At 40.4% G+C, this 16,042-nt stretch overlaps 1 protein-coding gene across 1 annotated transcript in view; it reads left to right on the top strand.

Annotated features, from left to right (window-relative positions):
• LOC120534758 (zinc finger protein 501-like) overlaps positions 1 to 15,327 on the top strand; it is a 75,997-nt gene extending 60,670 nt beyond the window's left edge. The window contains exons 2-3 of the mRNA XM_039762338.1: positions 3,022 to 3,470; positions 14,654 to 15,327. Of these exons, the coding sequence (XP_039618272.1) occupies positions 3,022 to 3,470; positions 14,654 to 15,327 (1,123 nt within the window). The remainder of the gene's footprint in view (positions 1 to 3,021; positions 3,471 to 14,653) is intronic.
• Positions 15,328 to 16,042: the final 715 nt, after the last annotated feature.

Here is a 16,042-nt window from a genome sequence, read left to right as displayed (position 1 = left end):
AGCCAAAGCGTCAATGGTGCTGAACACCCCGTCATGTTCCTGAGCCAGAAACTGCTGGACCGGGAGACCAGGTATGCGGCGGTGGAGAGGGAGGCACTTGCGATTAAGTGGGCGATTACACAGTTGAGGTACTACCTCTTGGGTTGGGAGTTTACACTTGTCACGGACCATGCACCTTTACAGTGGATGGCCTTGCATAAGGAGTCACAAGGTGGTTCCTTGATTTCCATGCCAACGCCAATGCTTCCTTCCGCGTTCACGACCTCTCGGTGCAGAATACCCGACCTGACGGGTCTGAAAAAATTGGGCAGATTGTCCTGTCACACACTTGTGTTTAGGAGACAACTAAAGGGCTTGAATACTTGTGATTCCATGCCAGACCAGGGGGTGGCAAAGTGCACGTAATTTTCCCTCTCGATCTTTTGCAGACCATTCTAGGGAAATCCCGCCGGCTCTGGGGCAGCCGATGACGTCACTTCCGGTTCTGGTATTGATGACATCACTTCCTTTGCTGACCTTTAAAGCCACCGTCTTGTCTCCAGAAGATCAGTTCTGTTTTGGACTCAGTTGAATGCGCATGTCTTTGCTAATTAATCAGTTTTGCAGCCGGGAACAATTATACGGGTTGCTGCCCCACACCTTCTCAATGTTTAATGGTCATTTTTTGTGACATTTTATAAAAACTGTAAGGTTGTTTGAGAGTGCAGTGTTTCACTGAAAAGTCTTCAAATTAGGAATTTGAACACGGAGAGACAAACAAATATAAGTGCTCGGGGTTTGCAGATACCGTTTTATGGATGTGTAAGTTCTCATTTGCTCAACTCAGAGTTACTGCACACGATTTAAGTGAGGGGCGAGCAGAGCGAACTCCAGGCCAGCGCAGTACTTTACTCGAGTCAATCCCCCTGTGGCCTCCCACGTGTCTTTTCTATTCAGTCATCAGTGTGTGTGTTTCCAGTTCACGTTTTTGAGTCCATTTTCTACTTCACATTGTCCAGTCACACCGTCGCCACCTCCTACTCTACATTTTGATTGCTTACCGTGTATTCCTGCATTCCAAGCTCATTTGACAAAGATTAAGGAGAAAGTGGTGAAGATTGATTTACAACTCCAAATGCCACCTTCAACTGACCAGCAGAAAGCTGGTAAATACATTAATTCAATAAATAATCACAATTTGAGGAAACAGAGGGCAACAACAGCCACTGTTAAACATAACATAAAAAAGCATATCGATTTTTGATAATTGATTTGTAGATTAATTATTAAGTAGGGCTAAGATTTACCTCTTCAGTGTTCACTGAGACAATCACAGCACCAGCTTTTGATCTCAATCAGCAAGATCTAACTTCCAAAACAAAGTAAACCCAAGATCATAGAATCAATTTAAAAACCACCACCAGCTGAAATGTTTACCTCTCCTGCCAACCCCAGTCAGTCCACACTGTGGGTGTCTTTCTCACAGCACAGTAATCACCTCACACACTAAATGCTGCCCTCTTAGGAATACCAGCACAAGTCTCATGTGTCACCTGTGTGTCCACCTGCGACCAAACTCCCTAATTATTAAGCTGACCACCACGACCTCCCTCAATAACTGGCTGAAGTGACATACGTGTTGTATCAAAGTCACTCTTCTGAAGTTGTACCCAATAAAATTAAAAATATGTGCACCAATTTAAACAAACAAATTAAGAAAATCCAGTGATCAGCAATAGATAGAATAGACTTAGTGGAACTTTATTTGTCACAAGGTAGAAGTTACAGAAATTCTTTAAAAAATTAAAAAGGCAGATAAAATAGTAAATAAACATAAACACACACCAGAATGACTATGAAGCAAGAAAAATAAAAAGAAGTTCTGAATTGGCTGCCACTGTCAGCATGAGACATGAACAGACGTATTACTGTTGGTATAAAGGAGCCCTGTAGTGTTTCTTGACACACTTAATGCGGAATAATTTGAAAGAACTCCATTTTATTGTGCAACATTGATCATAATGGCACTCAGTTTTGTTTTAATCCTCTCCTCAGCTACGAACTCCAGGGGGTCCAGGGTGCATCTATGACTAAATTTGCCCTTTTAATTAGCCTGTTCATTCAGTCGGCCTCTCTTGACGTGATGTACACAGCTCAGCACACCGCAATGTAGAAAATCACACTGGTCATCAGAATGTGATAGAAGATGTGAATTATGTCACCTTCCACATTGAAGGAACGTGGCCTTCTAATTTAAAAGAGCCTGCTCTGCCCTTTCTTACAGAGTTAAAACTATTTTTCCTTTTAACACCACACACATCTATCCCTGTTATGGTGGTGCAGTTAAGTAGCTTAAGTCAGGTCAATCAGCTATTTACTAATGGAGAAGGGATGGTCACAGTTTAACAGAACATTGCACTTTAAAACATTTAGTGAGAACAAGGGGGTTTGATTAAATCTGATAGCATAATCAAAAGTTATGATTGATTCAGTGGGTAAAGAGGGGACTGGTGGCCTTTAATGAATTGAAAAGGTTTGTCAAACCTATTGACAAAAATAGAAGTTACGCACGGTCAGTTATACCTGTCAGCCTAATCTAGCAAACTACTTATTTCACTTGCTTGTCTTCTCCTGTTGCAGCTGCACATTTCAGCAAAGTTAAGTTCCTCTTTCATCTCCTCCCTCCTGTATTTTCTGTTTCTTAACACAATCCTGTGCCCCTACTTGTACAAACCTTCATCAACATAATCTGATAAGACAATTCTGGGACCCCAGCAGCACTGTATGTTTAATTCAAGTAGTGAATACTGCTGACCCACATCTCTCGAAGATGGTCTTCTTGTTTCAGAGTCTGTTGGACCTTCACTCCACTCCCAAGCTTCTGATCATCTGAAATGAAGAGCATTGAGTTACTGTCAGCATGTTACAAACTGTCTAACTTTACATAAACCATAACATAGAGCCTGTTCTAAAATGATATTCAAGTGTCTTTAGACATAAGTGATGAAGTTTTAATGAAGCCGATTTTTGTTCTTTTCACAGAGAAAAAGCAAAAGCTGCTGTTTACTGGAGCATGTCAATGGATGTGAAACGGGACACCTGTGATATGGACGCAAATATCATGGAGAAAACTGTAACTATTAAGGAGAAGGACTGTGAGTGGGAGTCCATCTACCTTAAACAGGAAAGTCTGAACATCAAGGAGGAGGACAGTGAACTGCAGCCAGTGGCCATTAAAGATGAACCTGAAGAGAAGTCTGTCAGTATTGAGACACATAACCATACAAATATGGACATTGTAAAAGAAGACAACCTTCAAGATGGAGTGGTGACCAGGTTAGACTCTTCTCATAGCAAACACTGTTCATCTCCAGAGCCTTCTATCAATGTGAAGTCTGAATCATTAGAGTCTGAACCAAAGAGGGCTGTGGAAACTACATCTGTTAGAGCTCAGAAAAATAAGCGACCACCTTCAAAGAAGTCTGGAAAAAGTAAGTGCAAAATAAAAATGTGTAAGATTTAGGGTTGGAGTTTATGAGCTTGAAAGGTTGAGTCTTGTGATTTTTATGAGAAACATAGAAATTGAGTGAAAATACTTTATTTTATTGTGTGTTTAAATTTAGTGTGAGATTTCATCAATTGTGATGTAATATTTAGCAATTTGCTATTCTTCCATTATATTGACTTTATGCAAAAGTCCTCAGCCTATCCTCAATAAAGAGTGCTATACAAATGTCCAAGAGCAAGACAAAGGTATTGAACCCTCTGGAATTTCCTGGGTATCCATATTAATTCCTCTTAACAATGTAGTCCGATCTTCAACTAAGCTCTGATTAAAGACGGCCTCAGTTGTCCTAAACTACTGTAATAACACAAACAATTGGACGGCTTCTTGTCAGTCTTGAACACATCGTTTAAACATTCACAGTCCACTCCATGACCCTCCTATCTTTACAGACTGGTTGGCCCTTCTTTAACAGTAATGACCTCCACAAAACTTTTTGTAGCTACTGATCAGCAATGAATTTTAACCCATTCCTTCATTCCACACCTTTTCAGTTCCTTCATCTCTGAGAGCCCTTTTCTGATCAGTTCTCTTTAGGTCAGGCCACAGCATCTCATGTCTCTTATTGGCCATTCCAGAACACCAGTTACCGTATGTTTAACCCTTTCTGTTTTTGATTTCTTCCTGTGTTTGGGCTCATTGTCCTGTGAATTTCACTTAACTTTTGTTCAGCTTCTACTATCCTGATATTTTTCTGTCAGATTTCTTGATAATATTTTCAATTCAGTGACCATTGATCATGTCAATTGTTCCAGGCCATGAAGAAACATGCAGGCCAAACCATGATGCTCCATTCACCTTGAGTCTTTAGTATCAATGTCCACTTTTGTCTTACCTCCAAACATGGTGTTGCAGTTCAACTTTTGTCTCATTCATTCATAGAACATTGTCTGTTCTGGAACATCGTGATGATCTTTTACAAGTTTTAAGATGTGCAGTGATTGTTTTGCTAGATTGCTTGATTTCCTTGGTGTTGCCCTTCTGTAAACTACATTCTTACACTTTTCTCCATAAGAACACAAGGACAGAGACTTTCTCAAGTCCCGGAGGCTTCTGCAGGCCCTTTGCTCTGCCTGTCTGGGTTCCTATTCACCTCTGCTTTCATGCTGTGATCTTTGTGGGTTGCCCATTTCCAGTAGTGAGTTTCCTATTTGTAGACAGTATGGATTTCTATGCATTGACGGACACCCAGGTCTTCCAAACTTCTTTTATCAAATTTGCCATCTTTACATATCTCTTCATTTCTAAGGTTCTTGTGAAATCCTTAAAGAAGTATTTGGATGAAACGTTAAACCTTTGGATTACACATTGAAGCGGTGGATTGGAGAAACAACTTAGACTGACATGTTGACATCATTCTTAAATCATAAAGTGAAAAAGTCTGTGTGTTCTGTGCTAGTCTGTGCTCCTTCTATGTGAGTGTGCATTAAATTTGACTTTTGCTCCTAAACACTTTGTTTTTTTTTTTTTGGTAGCTATTAAGGAGCAGAGAAGCAGTTTAATAGTTTCTTAACGTTTTTTTTTCTATTTACAAGGGTGTTTTTTTTTTATTTTGTTTTGTGATTCACACAACAGCAGATGTTACTCCAGTCTTACTCCAAACTTTGGGTTTGTGGGGCAGAGGGTGATGAAAGCTTTTGCAGTTGCAGGCAAGTCAGTGTCATAGCAATAAACAGGCAAAAGTAATTTCCTAGCAGAAAGAAGTTCAACATTTTACATATGATGCACAATGGATTCAAAACTATTAATAAAATCTCTGCAGTGGGTAAATAAGGAGGTAGAAAAGAAGCTGCAAAGGAAAAAAAGGAACAACTGAATAAGTCATTTAAACTGAATAACCCCAATGCTAACAGTAGTGCATTTGAGAGCAACCATTAGGAAAGTTATGAGGTCTCTAAAAGACAGTTAAAGAGAAATATTACAGCCAAAGACATTCTTTCAGAAATATAAAATGCTCTAAACCTTCCATTTTCTTAAAATTTCATGTCTGAAAAAGTGGATAACTTCTCAGTTGTAACAGGGACTACTAAGGAATTACTGAGGGATTTGGAAATTGTAGAGACAGAAGTGCTGCTGAGATTGAATTGGTTGAAATCAAACAAATCTCCAGTGAATATATATATAATCCTTTGATGGATATTTTTTAATAGTCACTGCACACTGGGACAATTTTTATGAACTGGAAAATGTAATCCCATTAATATAGAAAGGGTGATTGGGTAAATTGAAGTATCAACAGGTGATTGGGAGTATCAACAGGTTAGTAACTTGCATCACAGGAAAATAAATTAAAGGAATTATTAAGAAAATGATTGAGTGACACATGGCAAGAACAGGAGTTTTACTAAACAGTCAGCATGGATTCAGATGAGGGAGGCTGCGTTTTACTAACATGCTGGGAATCTATGAGGAACCAACCAAAGGATATGGTCAAAGTGGAGCGTATGATATTATTTATCTGGACTTTCAGAAAGTATCTGATAAGGTGCCACTAAACTAAAAGACGTGAAAGTTCAGGGTGTGGTGTGCAGATGGGTGCAGAATTGGCTAAACATAGGAAGCTTAGGATTATGGTGCGAGGAACCCTATCAGTACTGGGTGGTTGTAAGAGTAGTGTCCTACAAGGGCCAGTGTTAGGGCCACTGCTATATAAATATATTGTCACACATGTGTGATTGGGAGACAGCTGAATGGCCTAAATAATAGAAATACCACACCAGACCAGGGGCAGCTGGGTGCGCTGACTGTCTCTGTCAATCTCTCTGCATGGAAAATCCTGCAGGGTTTTGGCACCAATGATGATGTCACTTCTGGTTCCGGGTCTGATGACATCATTTCCCTTACTGGCCTTTAAAGCTGTCATCTTACCTCCATAATATCCAAACTATTTTGGATTCAAACTTGTGAACATCTCTTTTCAATTTTGCAGCTGGGAAACAATATACAGGTGGCTGCCCCAAACCTTTATGGTGTCTGTGACTCATCTTTGTGACAGTGGCTTTTTAATATCGGTCGAATTTTCCCAAATCTATTGCGTAACTGCGTGACATTCTAACATATTGGTAGAGGGAAGAGCCTCTTCTTCCCACCCTTCTTTTAAAATATCCAATATTCCCTAAGGTTGTCGTCCTTATAACAATTCAAAAGGATAGAACCCTGTCCCTGCTGACCACCTTGCGGAGCATTTGTTTGAGAGTCTGATTAAATCTCTCTACTAGACCATCAGTTTGTGGATGATACACCGCAGACTTTAAATGCTTTATTTTCAGTAACTTGCCCATTTCCCTAAATGTTTTTTGATGTGAAAGGCATCTCTTGGTCTGCAAGGACTTCTTTAGGGATGCCTACATGTGCAAAGACCTCTACAATTTCCCGTGAGATAGCTTAAGACATGGCTGAGTGCAAGGGAACAGCCTCTGGATATCGAGTAGCATAATGATATAAATTATTTGGATAGGAATAAAAATAAGAACGTGGTTAAGTTTTCAGATGATGCCAAGGTAAGTGGATTTGGCAGATAATCGAGAGTCTGTTGAATCATCACAATAGAGGGATTTGGACAGTACACAGGCTTGGGCAGATTTGTTAAAGATGAAATTTAATTTAAGTAAATGCAAAGTATTACATGTAGGAAGTAAACATGTATGGTTTGTATACACGATGGAAGGTATGAATATCTAAAGTAAACCTTATGAGAAGGATTTATGAGTGGTAGTGAAGTCATCACCACCGACTCCTAGTGAGTTCAGAAGTCATTAAGAAGGCTAAGAGAATGTCAGGTTATTTAGCGCCCTGATGTGTGGAGTACAAGTCACAGGAGGTTATGCAGAGGCTTTATAAAACACTGCAGACCTCATCTGGAGTATTGTGTGCAGTTTTAGTCTCCAGGCTACAAAACAGACCTAGCAGAGGTAGACAAGTCCAGTGAAGAGTGATTAGGCTAATTCTAGGGATGTCGAGGTATGAGTTATTGTGCCGATGCAGGTTCTGCTCCATACTCCCATCTGCATTTTGGGAGCTCTTGAACCCAACACCGTCGGTAATGTCACTGATTAGCTGGACATTGAGGCACAACAATGTAACAAGGGGATGGTGCAAAAAGTCCAAAGTGCTTTATTAAAGCAACAATCAAAATCAAAACAGTGTTCAAATAAATAAGTGCAGCATCTCTCAAACATCTTCAAATAAATAATCCAATAAAATGCTGTTAATTATGGATGTTAAAAACAAGAGATAAATCCTTAAAAAAACAAGGTTAAAAGAATGCCTTTTTGCTTGTGACTCCCCTGCTTCTCCCGTCCAGGCTTTGCAGCAGGGGAGCCGCCCTACTTGCAGATGACCTTCTTTCTGCCTTCTCCTGCTGGTCTGTTCGCCTCGCCAATCCCTGGCTGCTGGTGGGCTTCACCTGACCATGACTTGGGCTCCCCAGTGACCAGGGTGCTCACGCTGGGGCTTTCACATCCCATGTCCCGACTCCCACTGCCTTCCTTGGCCTTATTCGATGAGCCATCCTCCTTCCGGTCGGTGCCGCTTCTCAATAATGCTCCGTGGGAGCGACCACTACCACCTGCTTCCAGGGGTGCCAGCCAAACACCCAGGCACACTGCTCAGCTGCAGGTGTTCTGTAATAAGAGCACTTTTGCTTGTTCATGCACCAGCTTTCTCCTCCCTACTTCCTACCTTCCCTCCTTCTTAACCTCCGTCCGTTTTTTTTTCTTTTTTTTTTTTTCTTTCCTTTCTAGCCACCTCACACTTCTATTTATCACGGAGATGTGGATCAGATGTGGCTATTGGCAGCTCGCAGCATCAATTACGGATGCAGATGACTCCTCACCTGTGCACTTAAGTGAGGACCCTTCTGCATCATGAGTCACACGGGAACCACTCCGGCCACACATATCATGCTCCTTTGTAAACCGAAAAGGGCGATTATTTATTTTAAAAAGTGGCCTTTTTGACATGAGCTGTGGACCTGCTATACCACAGTTATCAGAAAAGTTTTTAAAAGAGTTCAAACTTTTCAGTTTAAGCAAATGGAGATTAAGAGGAGGCATGACTGAAGTATTTAAAATCATGAAGGTAATTAAAGCAGTTGAGCTCTACTTGGCTGATAATTTAAAAAGAGTTCAACAAGAACAGAAGGACATAGTTGGAAAGTTATGGGAAAGTTTTACATAAACATCAAAGAGTTTTTCTTTTCACAGAGAAACACAGACATGTGGAATAAATTACCAGGTAGTGTGGAGAGAAGGACGTTAGGAACCTTCAAACCTCGAGTTGATGTTGTATTAAAGAAACTAGGTGTATCAGATTAGCATATTGGAATGACTTGCCAGTTCTCAGAAATTTGTTTGTAAAAATTTCCAATTTCTGATTTACACAAAGGAAAGTAACTTTGCAAGGCTCTCTCTATTTGTTTACTCCTCTGTACGAGAACCGGGTCTCTGGCCATTAGACTCACAATACATCAAGGCAACTCATGTACTCTTAATTTAAGAAACAGAATAATACAATGTGTTGATAAATTTGGTAACTGATTGTTTGTTGACAGTGAAGAAAGGACGCAGACAGATGAGACTTACAAGCATATCACAGAAGAAATTGCTTCTTTACTTGCTGTTTAGAGTTTGAGTTTTTCTTGGCTCAGATAAACAGTTTTATCATACCAGGGCCTTAGAGATGATCTCTGATATTTTGTGGAGTTGTTGCTGTTGTTGTTCCGGGTTCAAATGGTCCTTTTCTCTCTTCAGAGTTCACTTTTCGTCTTTGCTATCTGTTCCTTTGTTCATGGTGCGCTGTGATTCTGTCTTTCTCAGCTCACTGTTAGGCACTTTACTATTCCCTCTGCACCTCACTGGCACAAGACGGTAGGTAATGAAACTCCTGTCTTGTAATAATGGCTCTTTTTAAGTTTTGCCAGACTGCTTAGGGACTAGAACAGAGGTTGGGAAGAGTGGCTCTTAGAGTCAGTTCAGGGCGTCCATGTCCAAGGCACTATGGAGAGTAGCTTCCAGGTCAAAGAAAGTTTGTGAACTGTTTGCTCTGCACAGTGTGGACGGCTTCTTGCAACAAAGGGAGCAAATTGTCAGCTTTCAGTCTACACAGAGAAAGCTTTGTCTGCTTCTTGGCTCCCCAGAGAGAACATCTTCTCAGTCTTCATCCACCAAAAGAGACAGAAGAGGTAGAATGCAGTTACATTTAAAGTAGGGTGTAGCCCCTGGTGATTGAATTATAGCCCCTTCTAGTTGCAGATCCAGGCCTTGCTTATAGGCTCATTATTTTTTCCATCACAAACAGGCAGGTTCAGTTCTTGGTTACAAGCTTAAGATGAAAGTCAATTTGGGTGTTGATTTGTTTGAAGGACACTGAAAAGCTGCAGCCTTTACTCTGATTTACACCTTTGTGTTTAGATGAAGTACTGGGCTGATAACTGGTATGAGCTGCGCTTCAGCCATTCATTCAGGATTGCAGGGTGAGGGAGTGCAGCTGAATTTCTGCCTCCCTATTAAATCTTCTGTCTTAGCAGGTCTTGAGTGCCACTAAAAATCCTATTAAAATGGCGGTGCCCACTTTGACCTGCACAGTCAAGGAGTATCTGGTGTTCTGACATAAAACACTTGATGTGTGGCCTGTGCAGCTCCCCCTCCTAGGCCTGGTGTGGCATGTGGTCTGTGTGTCTCAGTGACCCTTGTGTGATGTCTGGAGATTTGGGCTGCTGACCAGAACAATAAAGTATAATTGTGACATTAGTGACCAGTATTTTGATTGTTATTTAAATTGTGCTTATTTGTGATGAATAAGACAGCATTTTTCATAGTTGTGTAGAAAAAAAATGTTATAATAGTTTCAGTCCCTTATAATCTCTTCTAGTCTCTTATTTTAAAATACTAGCACACTGAAATGTTCATTTAGTAAATTGTGCATGATTGTAAAATGTTAAGTCCTTGTGTTTTGATCACATTGTGTATTTTGGACTCTTCGTTCACTAGATATGTTAGGCCTCACATCCATCTAATTTTGTGCGTCTTGTTGCCTTTGTTCATTGGACATTACACCCGGGCATGGGTGCCACACATTTTACTGTTATATATGTATTTAGAAATATTTGTCTAATTGTTAGTTTCTCTTTGAAGAATATGAGATAATAAAGCAATTTTGTGGTATATGAAATTTTTTATCTTTCTGAAGTGGCTGTAAATAATTTTAATTTAATCCTTTTGCCTTTGTTAATTTCCTTAACAAGCAGTGGAGCAGTGAGATAAGCACTTTGTGTTGCCTGTGCAGTTTTACCACTCCTCAGGTTGGCATGACTGGTCTGCCTCAGTGGTCCTCCCAGTGATGATGTGTGGACATTTGTGCTCATGACTGGGTGAGTCTAAGAGGAGGTGGCAGACCAAGAACAATCCATGAATGGCCCTCTCGCTCGTCTTGATCCATTCACACAATTTGTAGAGATTGAATTGCCTAACAGCAAAGCTTGCACAGTGGCATATAAAGGTTCAGGCACCCTTGGTAAAAATTCTGTTGCTGTGACCAGATAAGTAATTAAAAGATGACCTAATCTCCAAAAGGCATAAAGCTGAAGATGAAAAATTTCTTTAATATTTTAAACGATTACTTTTTTTTTTCCATCCCTTACTGTTTTAAAGTAACAAAGTAACAAGAAAGGTCAAAGGGCATGAAGGAAAAGTGTGAGCACCTGCATGGTCCTTGCTTAGTAACACCCCGTTTGGCAGAAATCACAGCCCGTAAACACTTTCTGTGGCCCAATAAGAATCTTTCAGTTCTTATTTGGGGGATTTTCATCCACTCATGTTTACAAAAGGCTTCTAGTTCTGTGAGATTCTTGGGCCGTCTTGCATGCATTGCTCTTTTGAGTTCTATTCACTGTGAAGCCCAGGGTGTGTACAGCCACCCTAACACGACACAGACAGGTAGGACACAAGTTTCTCCACACAGCACACCTTTATTTACAGGTGAGAAGCACTTTCTTTGCTCCTCACAAGAGCACAATGTCCACAACACCAGGCACAGTCTTTCTTGTCTCCAGTCCTTTTAACCTCACAGGCTTTGTTCTTCTTCTTCCTCCCTACTCTGGCCATTGAGTAGTGGTGACTACTACTCTTCTCCATGCATCCTCTCCATTACACTGACTTCCCTTTCATTTACAGACACATATTCTGTCTTGTTCTTATTGAACTTCATTCCTCTCATCTCTAGAGCATATCTCCACCTCTACAGGATCTCCTCAACCTGCTCCCTACTATCGCTACAGATCACTATGTCATCAGCAAACATCATAGTCCATGGGGACTCCTGTCTAATCTTGTCTGTCAACCTGTCCATCACCATTGCAAAGAAGAAAGGGCTCAGAGCTGAATCCAGATGTAATCCCACCTCCATTTTAAATGCATCCATCACTCATACCGCAGACCTCACCACTGTCATACTTCCCTCATACATATCCTGTACAACTCTTATGTAATTCTCTGACACTTCCATATTCCTCATGAAATACCACAGCTCCTCTCGAGGCACCCTGTCATATGCTTCCTCCAGGTCCACAAAGACACAATTCAACTCCTTCTGGCCTTCTCTAAACTTCTCCATCAGCACCCTCAGAGCAAACATTGCCTTTGTGGTGCTCTTTCTTGGCATGAAACAATACTGCTGCTCACTAATCATCACCTCACTTCTTAACTTAGCTTCCACTTCTCTTTCCCATAACTTAATGCTGTGGCTCATCAATTTTATCCCCCTGTATTTACTACAACTCTGCACATCCCACTTATTCTTAAATATCGGCACCGGTACACTTCTTCTCCACTCCAAGTATCCTCTCACTTTCCAAGATTCCATTTAACAATGTGGTTAAAAACTCCACTGCCATCTCTCCAAAACACCACCATGTTTCCACAGGTTTGTCATCTGGACCAACGGCTTTTCCATTCTTCATCCTCTTCATAGCTATATAATGTAATAAACATATTTTGCTGCATTTCATGTTCAAAATGATATCGTCATCATATGTAAATATGCTCTGTATAAAGTGGCTCAGGTTGTGCAATATTATAACTGTATTGCAAGTTTACAGTGAGGTGTTTGTATTTATAAGTAGAAACAGTTCTACAAGTAGCACTTCATGTACTGATTGAGTGCATTTGGAGCTCTTGGGATGAAGCTGTTTTTTGAACTGCAATGTCCCTACAGGAAAGGCTGTGAAGCGTTTGCCATATGACAGCAGTTCAAATAGACAGCATGGCTGAGGCAACATATGCTTGATGCTGTATCCTGATAATTCTATTTCTGATCAGCTGCTGTAGAGCTGTGATTCCACACTTGGATACAGTGGGATAAATACTTGAGAGTAACAACGCTAAAGCTAATATGGTATTTGGAATAGTTTGGCCATTCCGTTAACCATTATATTGTTACAGGTTAATTGCAATCAGATGCTTTAAATTAATTAACAATATGTGGATAATGTCAGTGTATTTGATAAAGCCTCATTAGGGATGTGGATATAAAAAAGAAAGGGAAACCACACCGGAACAAAAGCACTACATTGACGCTGGGTACTGCCAGTTTGCAAAACCAAGCGGGTAACTTGCGTACACCAAGGATTTAGCTGCTGTGAAAATGTGAGTGGCTTTACACCAAGTTTAGTTTTTATACATCACGAGCGTGGAAACATGAGCATGGAAACGGGAGTATGCAACATTTTTGTGCATACACACCATTTTTTGCATGAGGCCCCAGGCGTCCAATGTCCTTCTCTTCCTGGCGTGGCAGAAGTGCTGCTAAAAAGGGTCTAGTAAACATCCAGGCACCACCTGGCGGTGGCAATGGGCCCCAACAAGGTTGAACTTCCATGCTCCAAACCTGTGGCCCCATTTCATGCCAAAGGGATTGCCCTCTATCAGTCTGGGGGAGACAGTATCCAGAGTAAGCTCTCTCCCCCTGTCTTTCTCTGCTGAAGGCATCACTGCTGGAATGGGCCCAGGCAGTCTGTCACACCACAGATTGTCGTTAATATTCAGTTCAAGGAACTGAAAGAGCCATGACAAAACATTAAACTGCTTGAGGAGTCCATTGTGAATTCTGGGGTGCAGTTATGATCATTATCCTTTTGTAGAAGCCATGCTCTTTTCATTTTTAGCTTTTCTAGATGGTGTGATGTTTGCTTCAGAATTTTCTAATATTTAATTGAATCCATTATTCCCTCTACCAGTGAACAGTTCCCGGTGCTCCTGGCTTCAACACAAGCCTGAAACGTGATTGGTGATTGATCTTCTGCAGATGTTGCTGCAGATTTCATTTTGATCATGACCTGCACAGCCTGATGGTAACGATATTGCATGTATCTCTCTACCGTCTTAAGTATACCATCCCATACAGATGGCGTTATGTGGCTCAAAGTGAAGAGATTCCTCACCAGTCAGGCATTTCACACTGAAAAGCCGCCATCGTCAAATAACCCACAGCTGTTAAGACCTGTAAGAAAAAAAGGGATTGTGTGATTTCTGCATAGTGGTCTCTGTAATGAAGGCTGCAGTTCAGCACACACTTCAAAGAGAGAGACATTACGGAGTCTAAATCAGCTAAGTTATCATCATGATCCAAAATTTCATTGTGATACGTCAAAACTCACTTTTTGTGTAGCCTGTCAAACATCAGAATGTGAAATGTATAGTGAAATGAGATTTTCTGTTCAGTTCTTCATTTTTCCAACTGGAGTTGCTGAATTGCCAACACAAATAAAGTCTGCATGGGACTTACAAATGCTCAAAACTTGAGGTAACTTTGTGCCAATTTAAATGGCAAGATCTAGTTTTATAAATCCTTTTGCATAAGAAACAGCATTCATATATGTGGCCGAGCATAAGGGAGTTTTATACATATGGTTCTGAGCAGTTGTAATAAAGGACATAAAATTAACAAATTAAGTCTGTTTTCCAAATACAACAAAAGATTTATAATTGCCTATGCTAATCAAAGGTTGTTCCTAATTTCAGCCATCATGTGTTTTTAATGTGAGTTAATGTTGATAATAAGGCAGCGAATTGAAAATAAGCACTTTTTTTCCTTTTTGTTTTAAATCTTACACAGGAAAGAAAGATCACTGCAGTGTGGAATGTGGCAGAGAATTCTCTAACAGGACTGCTCTTCAGCAACACACAAGAGTTCACACCGGAGAGAAGCTGTATTGCTGTAATGAATGTGGTAAACAGTTTTCACGTATAAGAAGTCTTCACAGACACAGAAGAGTTCACACCGGAGAAAAGCCATATTGCTGTAATCAATGTGGTAAACAGTTTTCACGAAGAAGAGCTCTTCAGAGACACAGAAGAGTTCACACTGGAGAAAAGCCATATTGCTGTAATGAATGTGGCAAACAGTTTTCAGATATGGGCAGTCTACAGCAACACAGAAGAGTTCACAGCGGAGAGAAGCCATATTGTTGTAATGAATGTGGCAAACAGTTTTCAGAGACGGGCAGTCTTCAGAAGCACACAAGAGTGCACACTGGAGAAAAGCCATATTGCTGTAATCAATGTGGAAAACAGTTTTCAGAGATAGGCAGTCTACACAAACACACAAGAGTTCACACCAGAGAGAAGCAATATTGCTGTAATGAATGTGGCAAACAGTTTTCAGAGATGGGCAGTCTACATCAACACAGAAGAGTTCATACTGGAGAGAAGCCATATTGTTGTAATGAATGTGGTAAACAGTTTTCACAAATAGGCCATCTACAGAAACAACCACATTTATTTATATAGCACATTTTCATACAAAAAGTAGCTCAAAGTGCTTTACATAATGAAGAAAAATAAAAGATTATAAAAGAAATAAACACACGAGAGTTCATACCGGAGAGAAGCCATATTGCTGTAATGAATGTGGTAAACAGTTTTCACAGATAGTCTTCAGAGACACACGAAAGTTCAGAACAGAATAAAAACAGTAGCAGTTCAAAAGTCAGTCCAGAAAAGCAAGAACTCTTCAGGACTTAAGAGTGAGGTTCAGTCATGTCCTGTAAAGTAAGCAAACTAAACTATTGTTAAGAAATGAATCTCAAAGAGAAACCAAATTGATGTTTGGAACGTGGCAAACATCTGTCAGAGCAGTACACTTCAGAGATGCACCAGAATTCCCACTGGAGAGAAGTACAACTGAACTGTCCTGACTAAAGAGTGAGGTTCACTCCTGTCTGGACAGTAAGCACATGTAACTGACACAAATCCATCAGTGTATTTGACAGTGTTGTATCAAAAACAAATCAACATGGAGGAGACATAGCAGTTTATATCCTTTTTCCTTTTCCACAAACAAAATAAAGAACAGGGCGTCATACAAACGGCTTCTCACCAAAGCCCCTACAGCCTTCACCACGCGCCTAATTGTGTTTTCATAACATACGTATTACATATAGAACTATTTACAATATATTATACACATTTCATCAGAAAAAAAAAAATAAAACATACCTTGACA

Source organism: Polypterus senegalus, chromosome 8, assembly GCF_016835505.1.
Source record: "Polypterus senegalus isolate Bchr_013 chromosome 8, ASM1683550v1, whole genome shotgun sequence".
NCBI classification, from domain to species: domain Eukaryota; kingdom Metazoa; phylum Chordata; class Cladistia; order Polypteriformes; family Polypteridae; genus Polypterus; species Polypterus senegalus.
The sequence above is the reverse complement of the archived record's forward strand: the minus strand, read 5'-3'. Positions and strand labels throughout refer to the sequence as shown.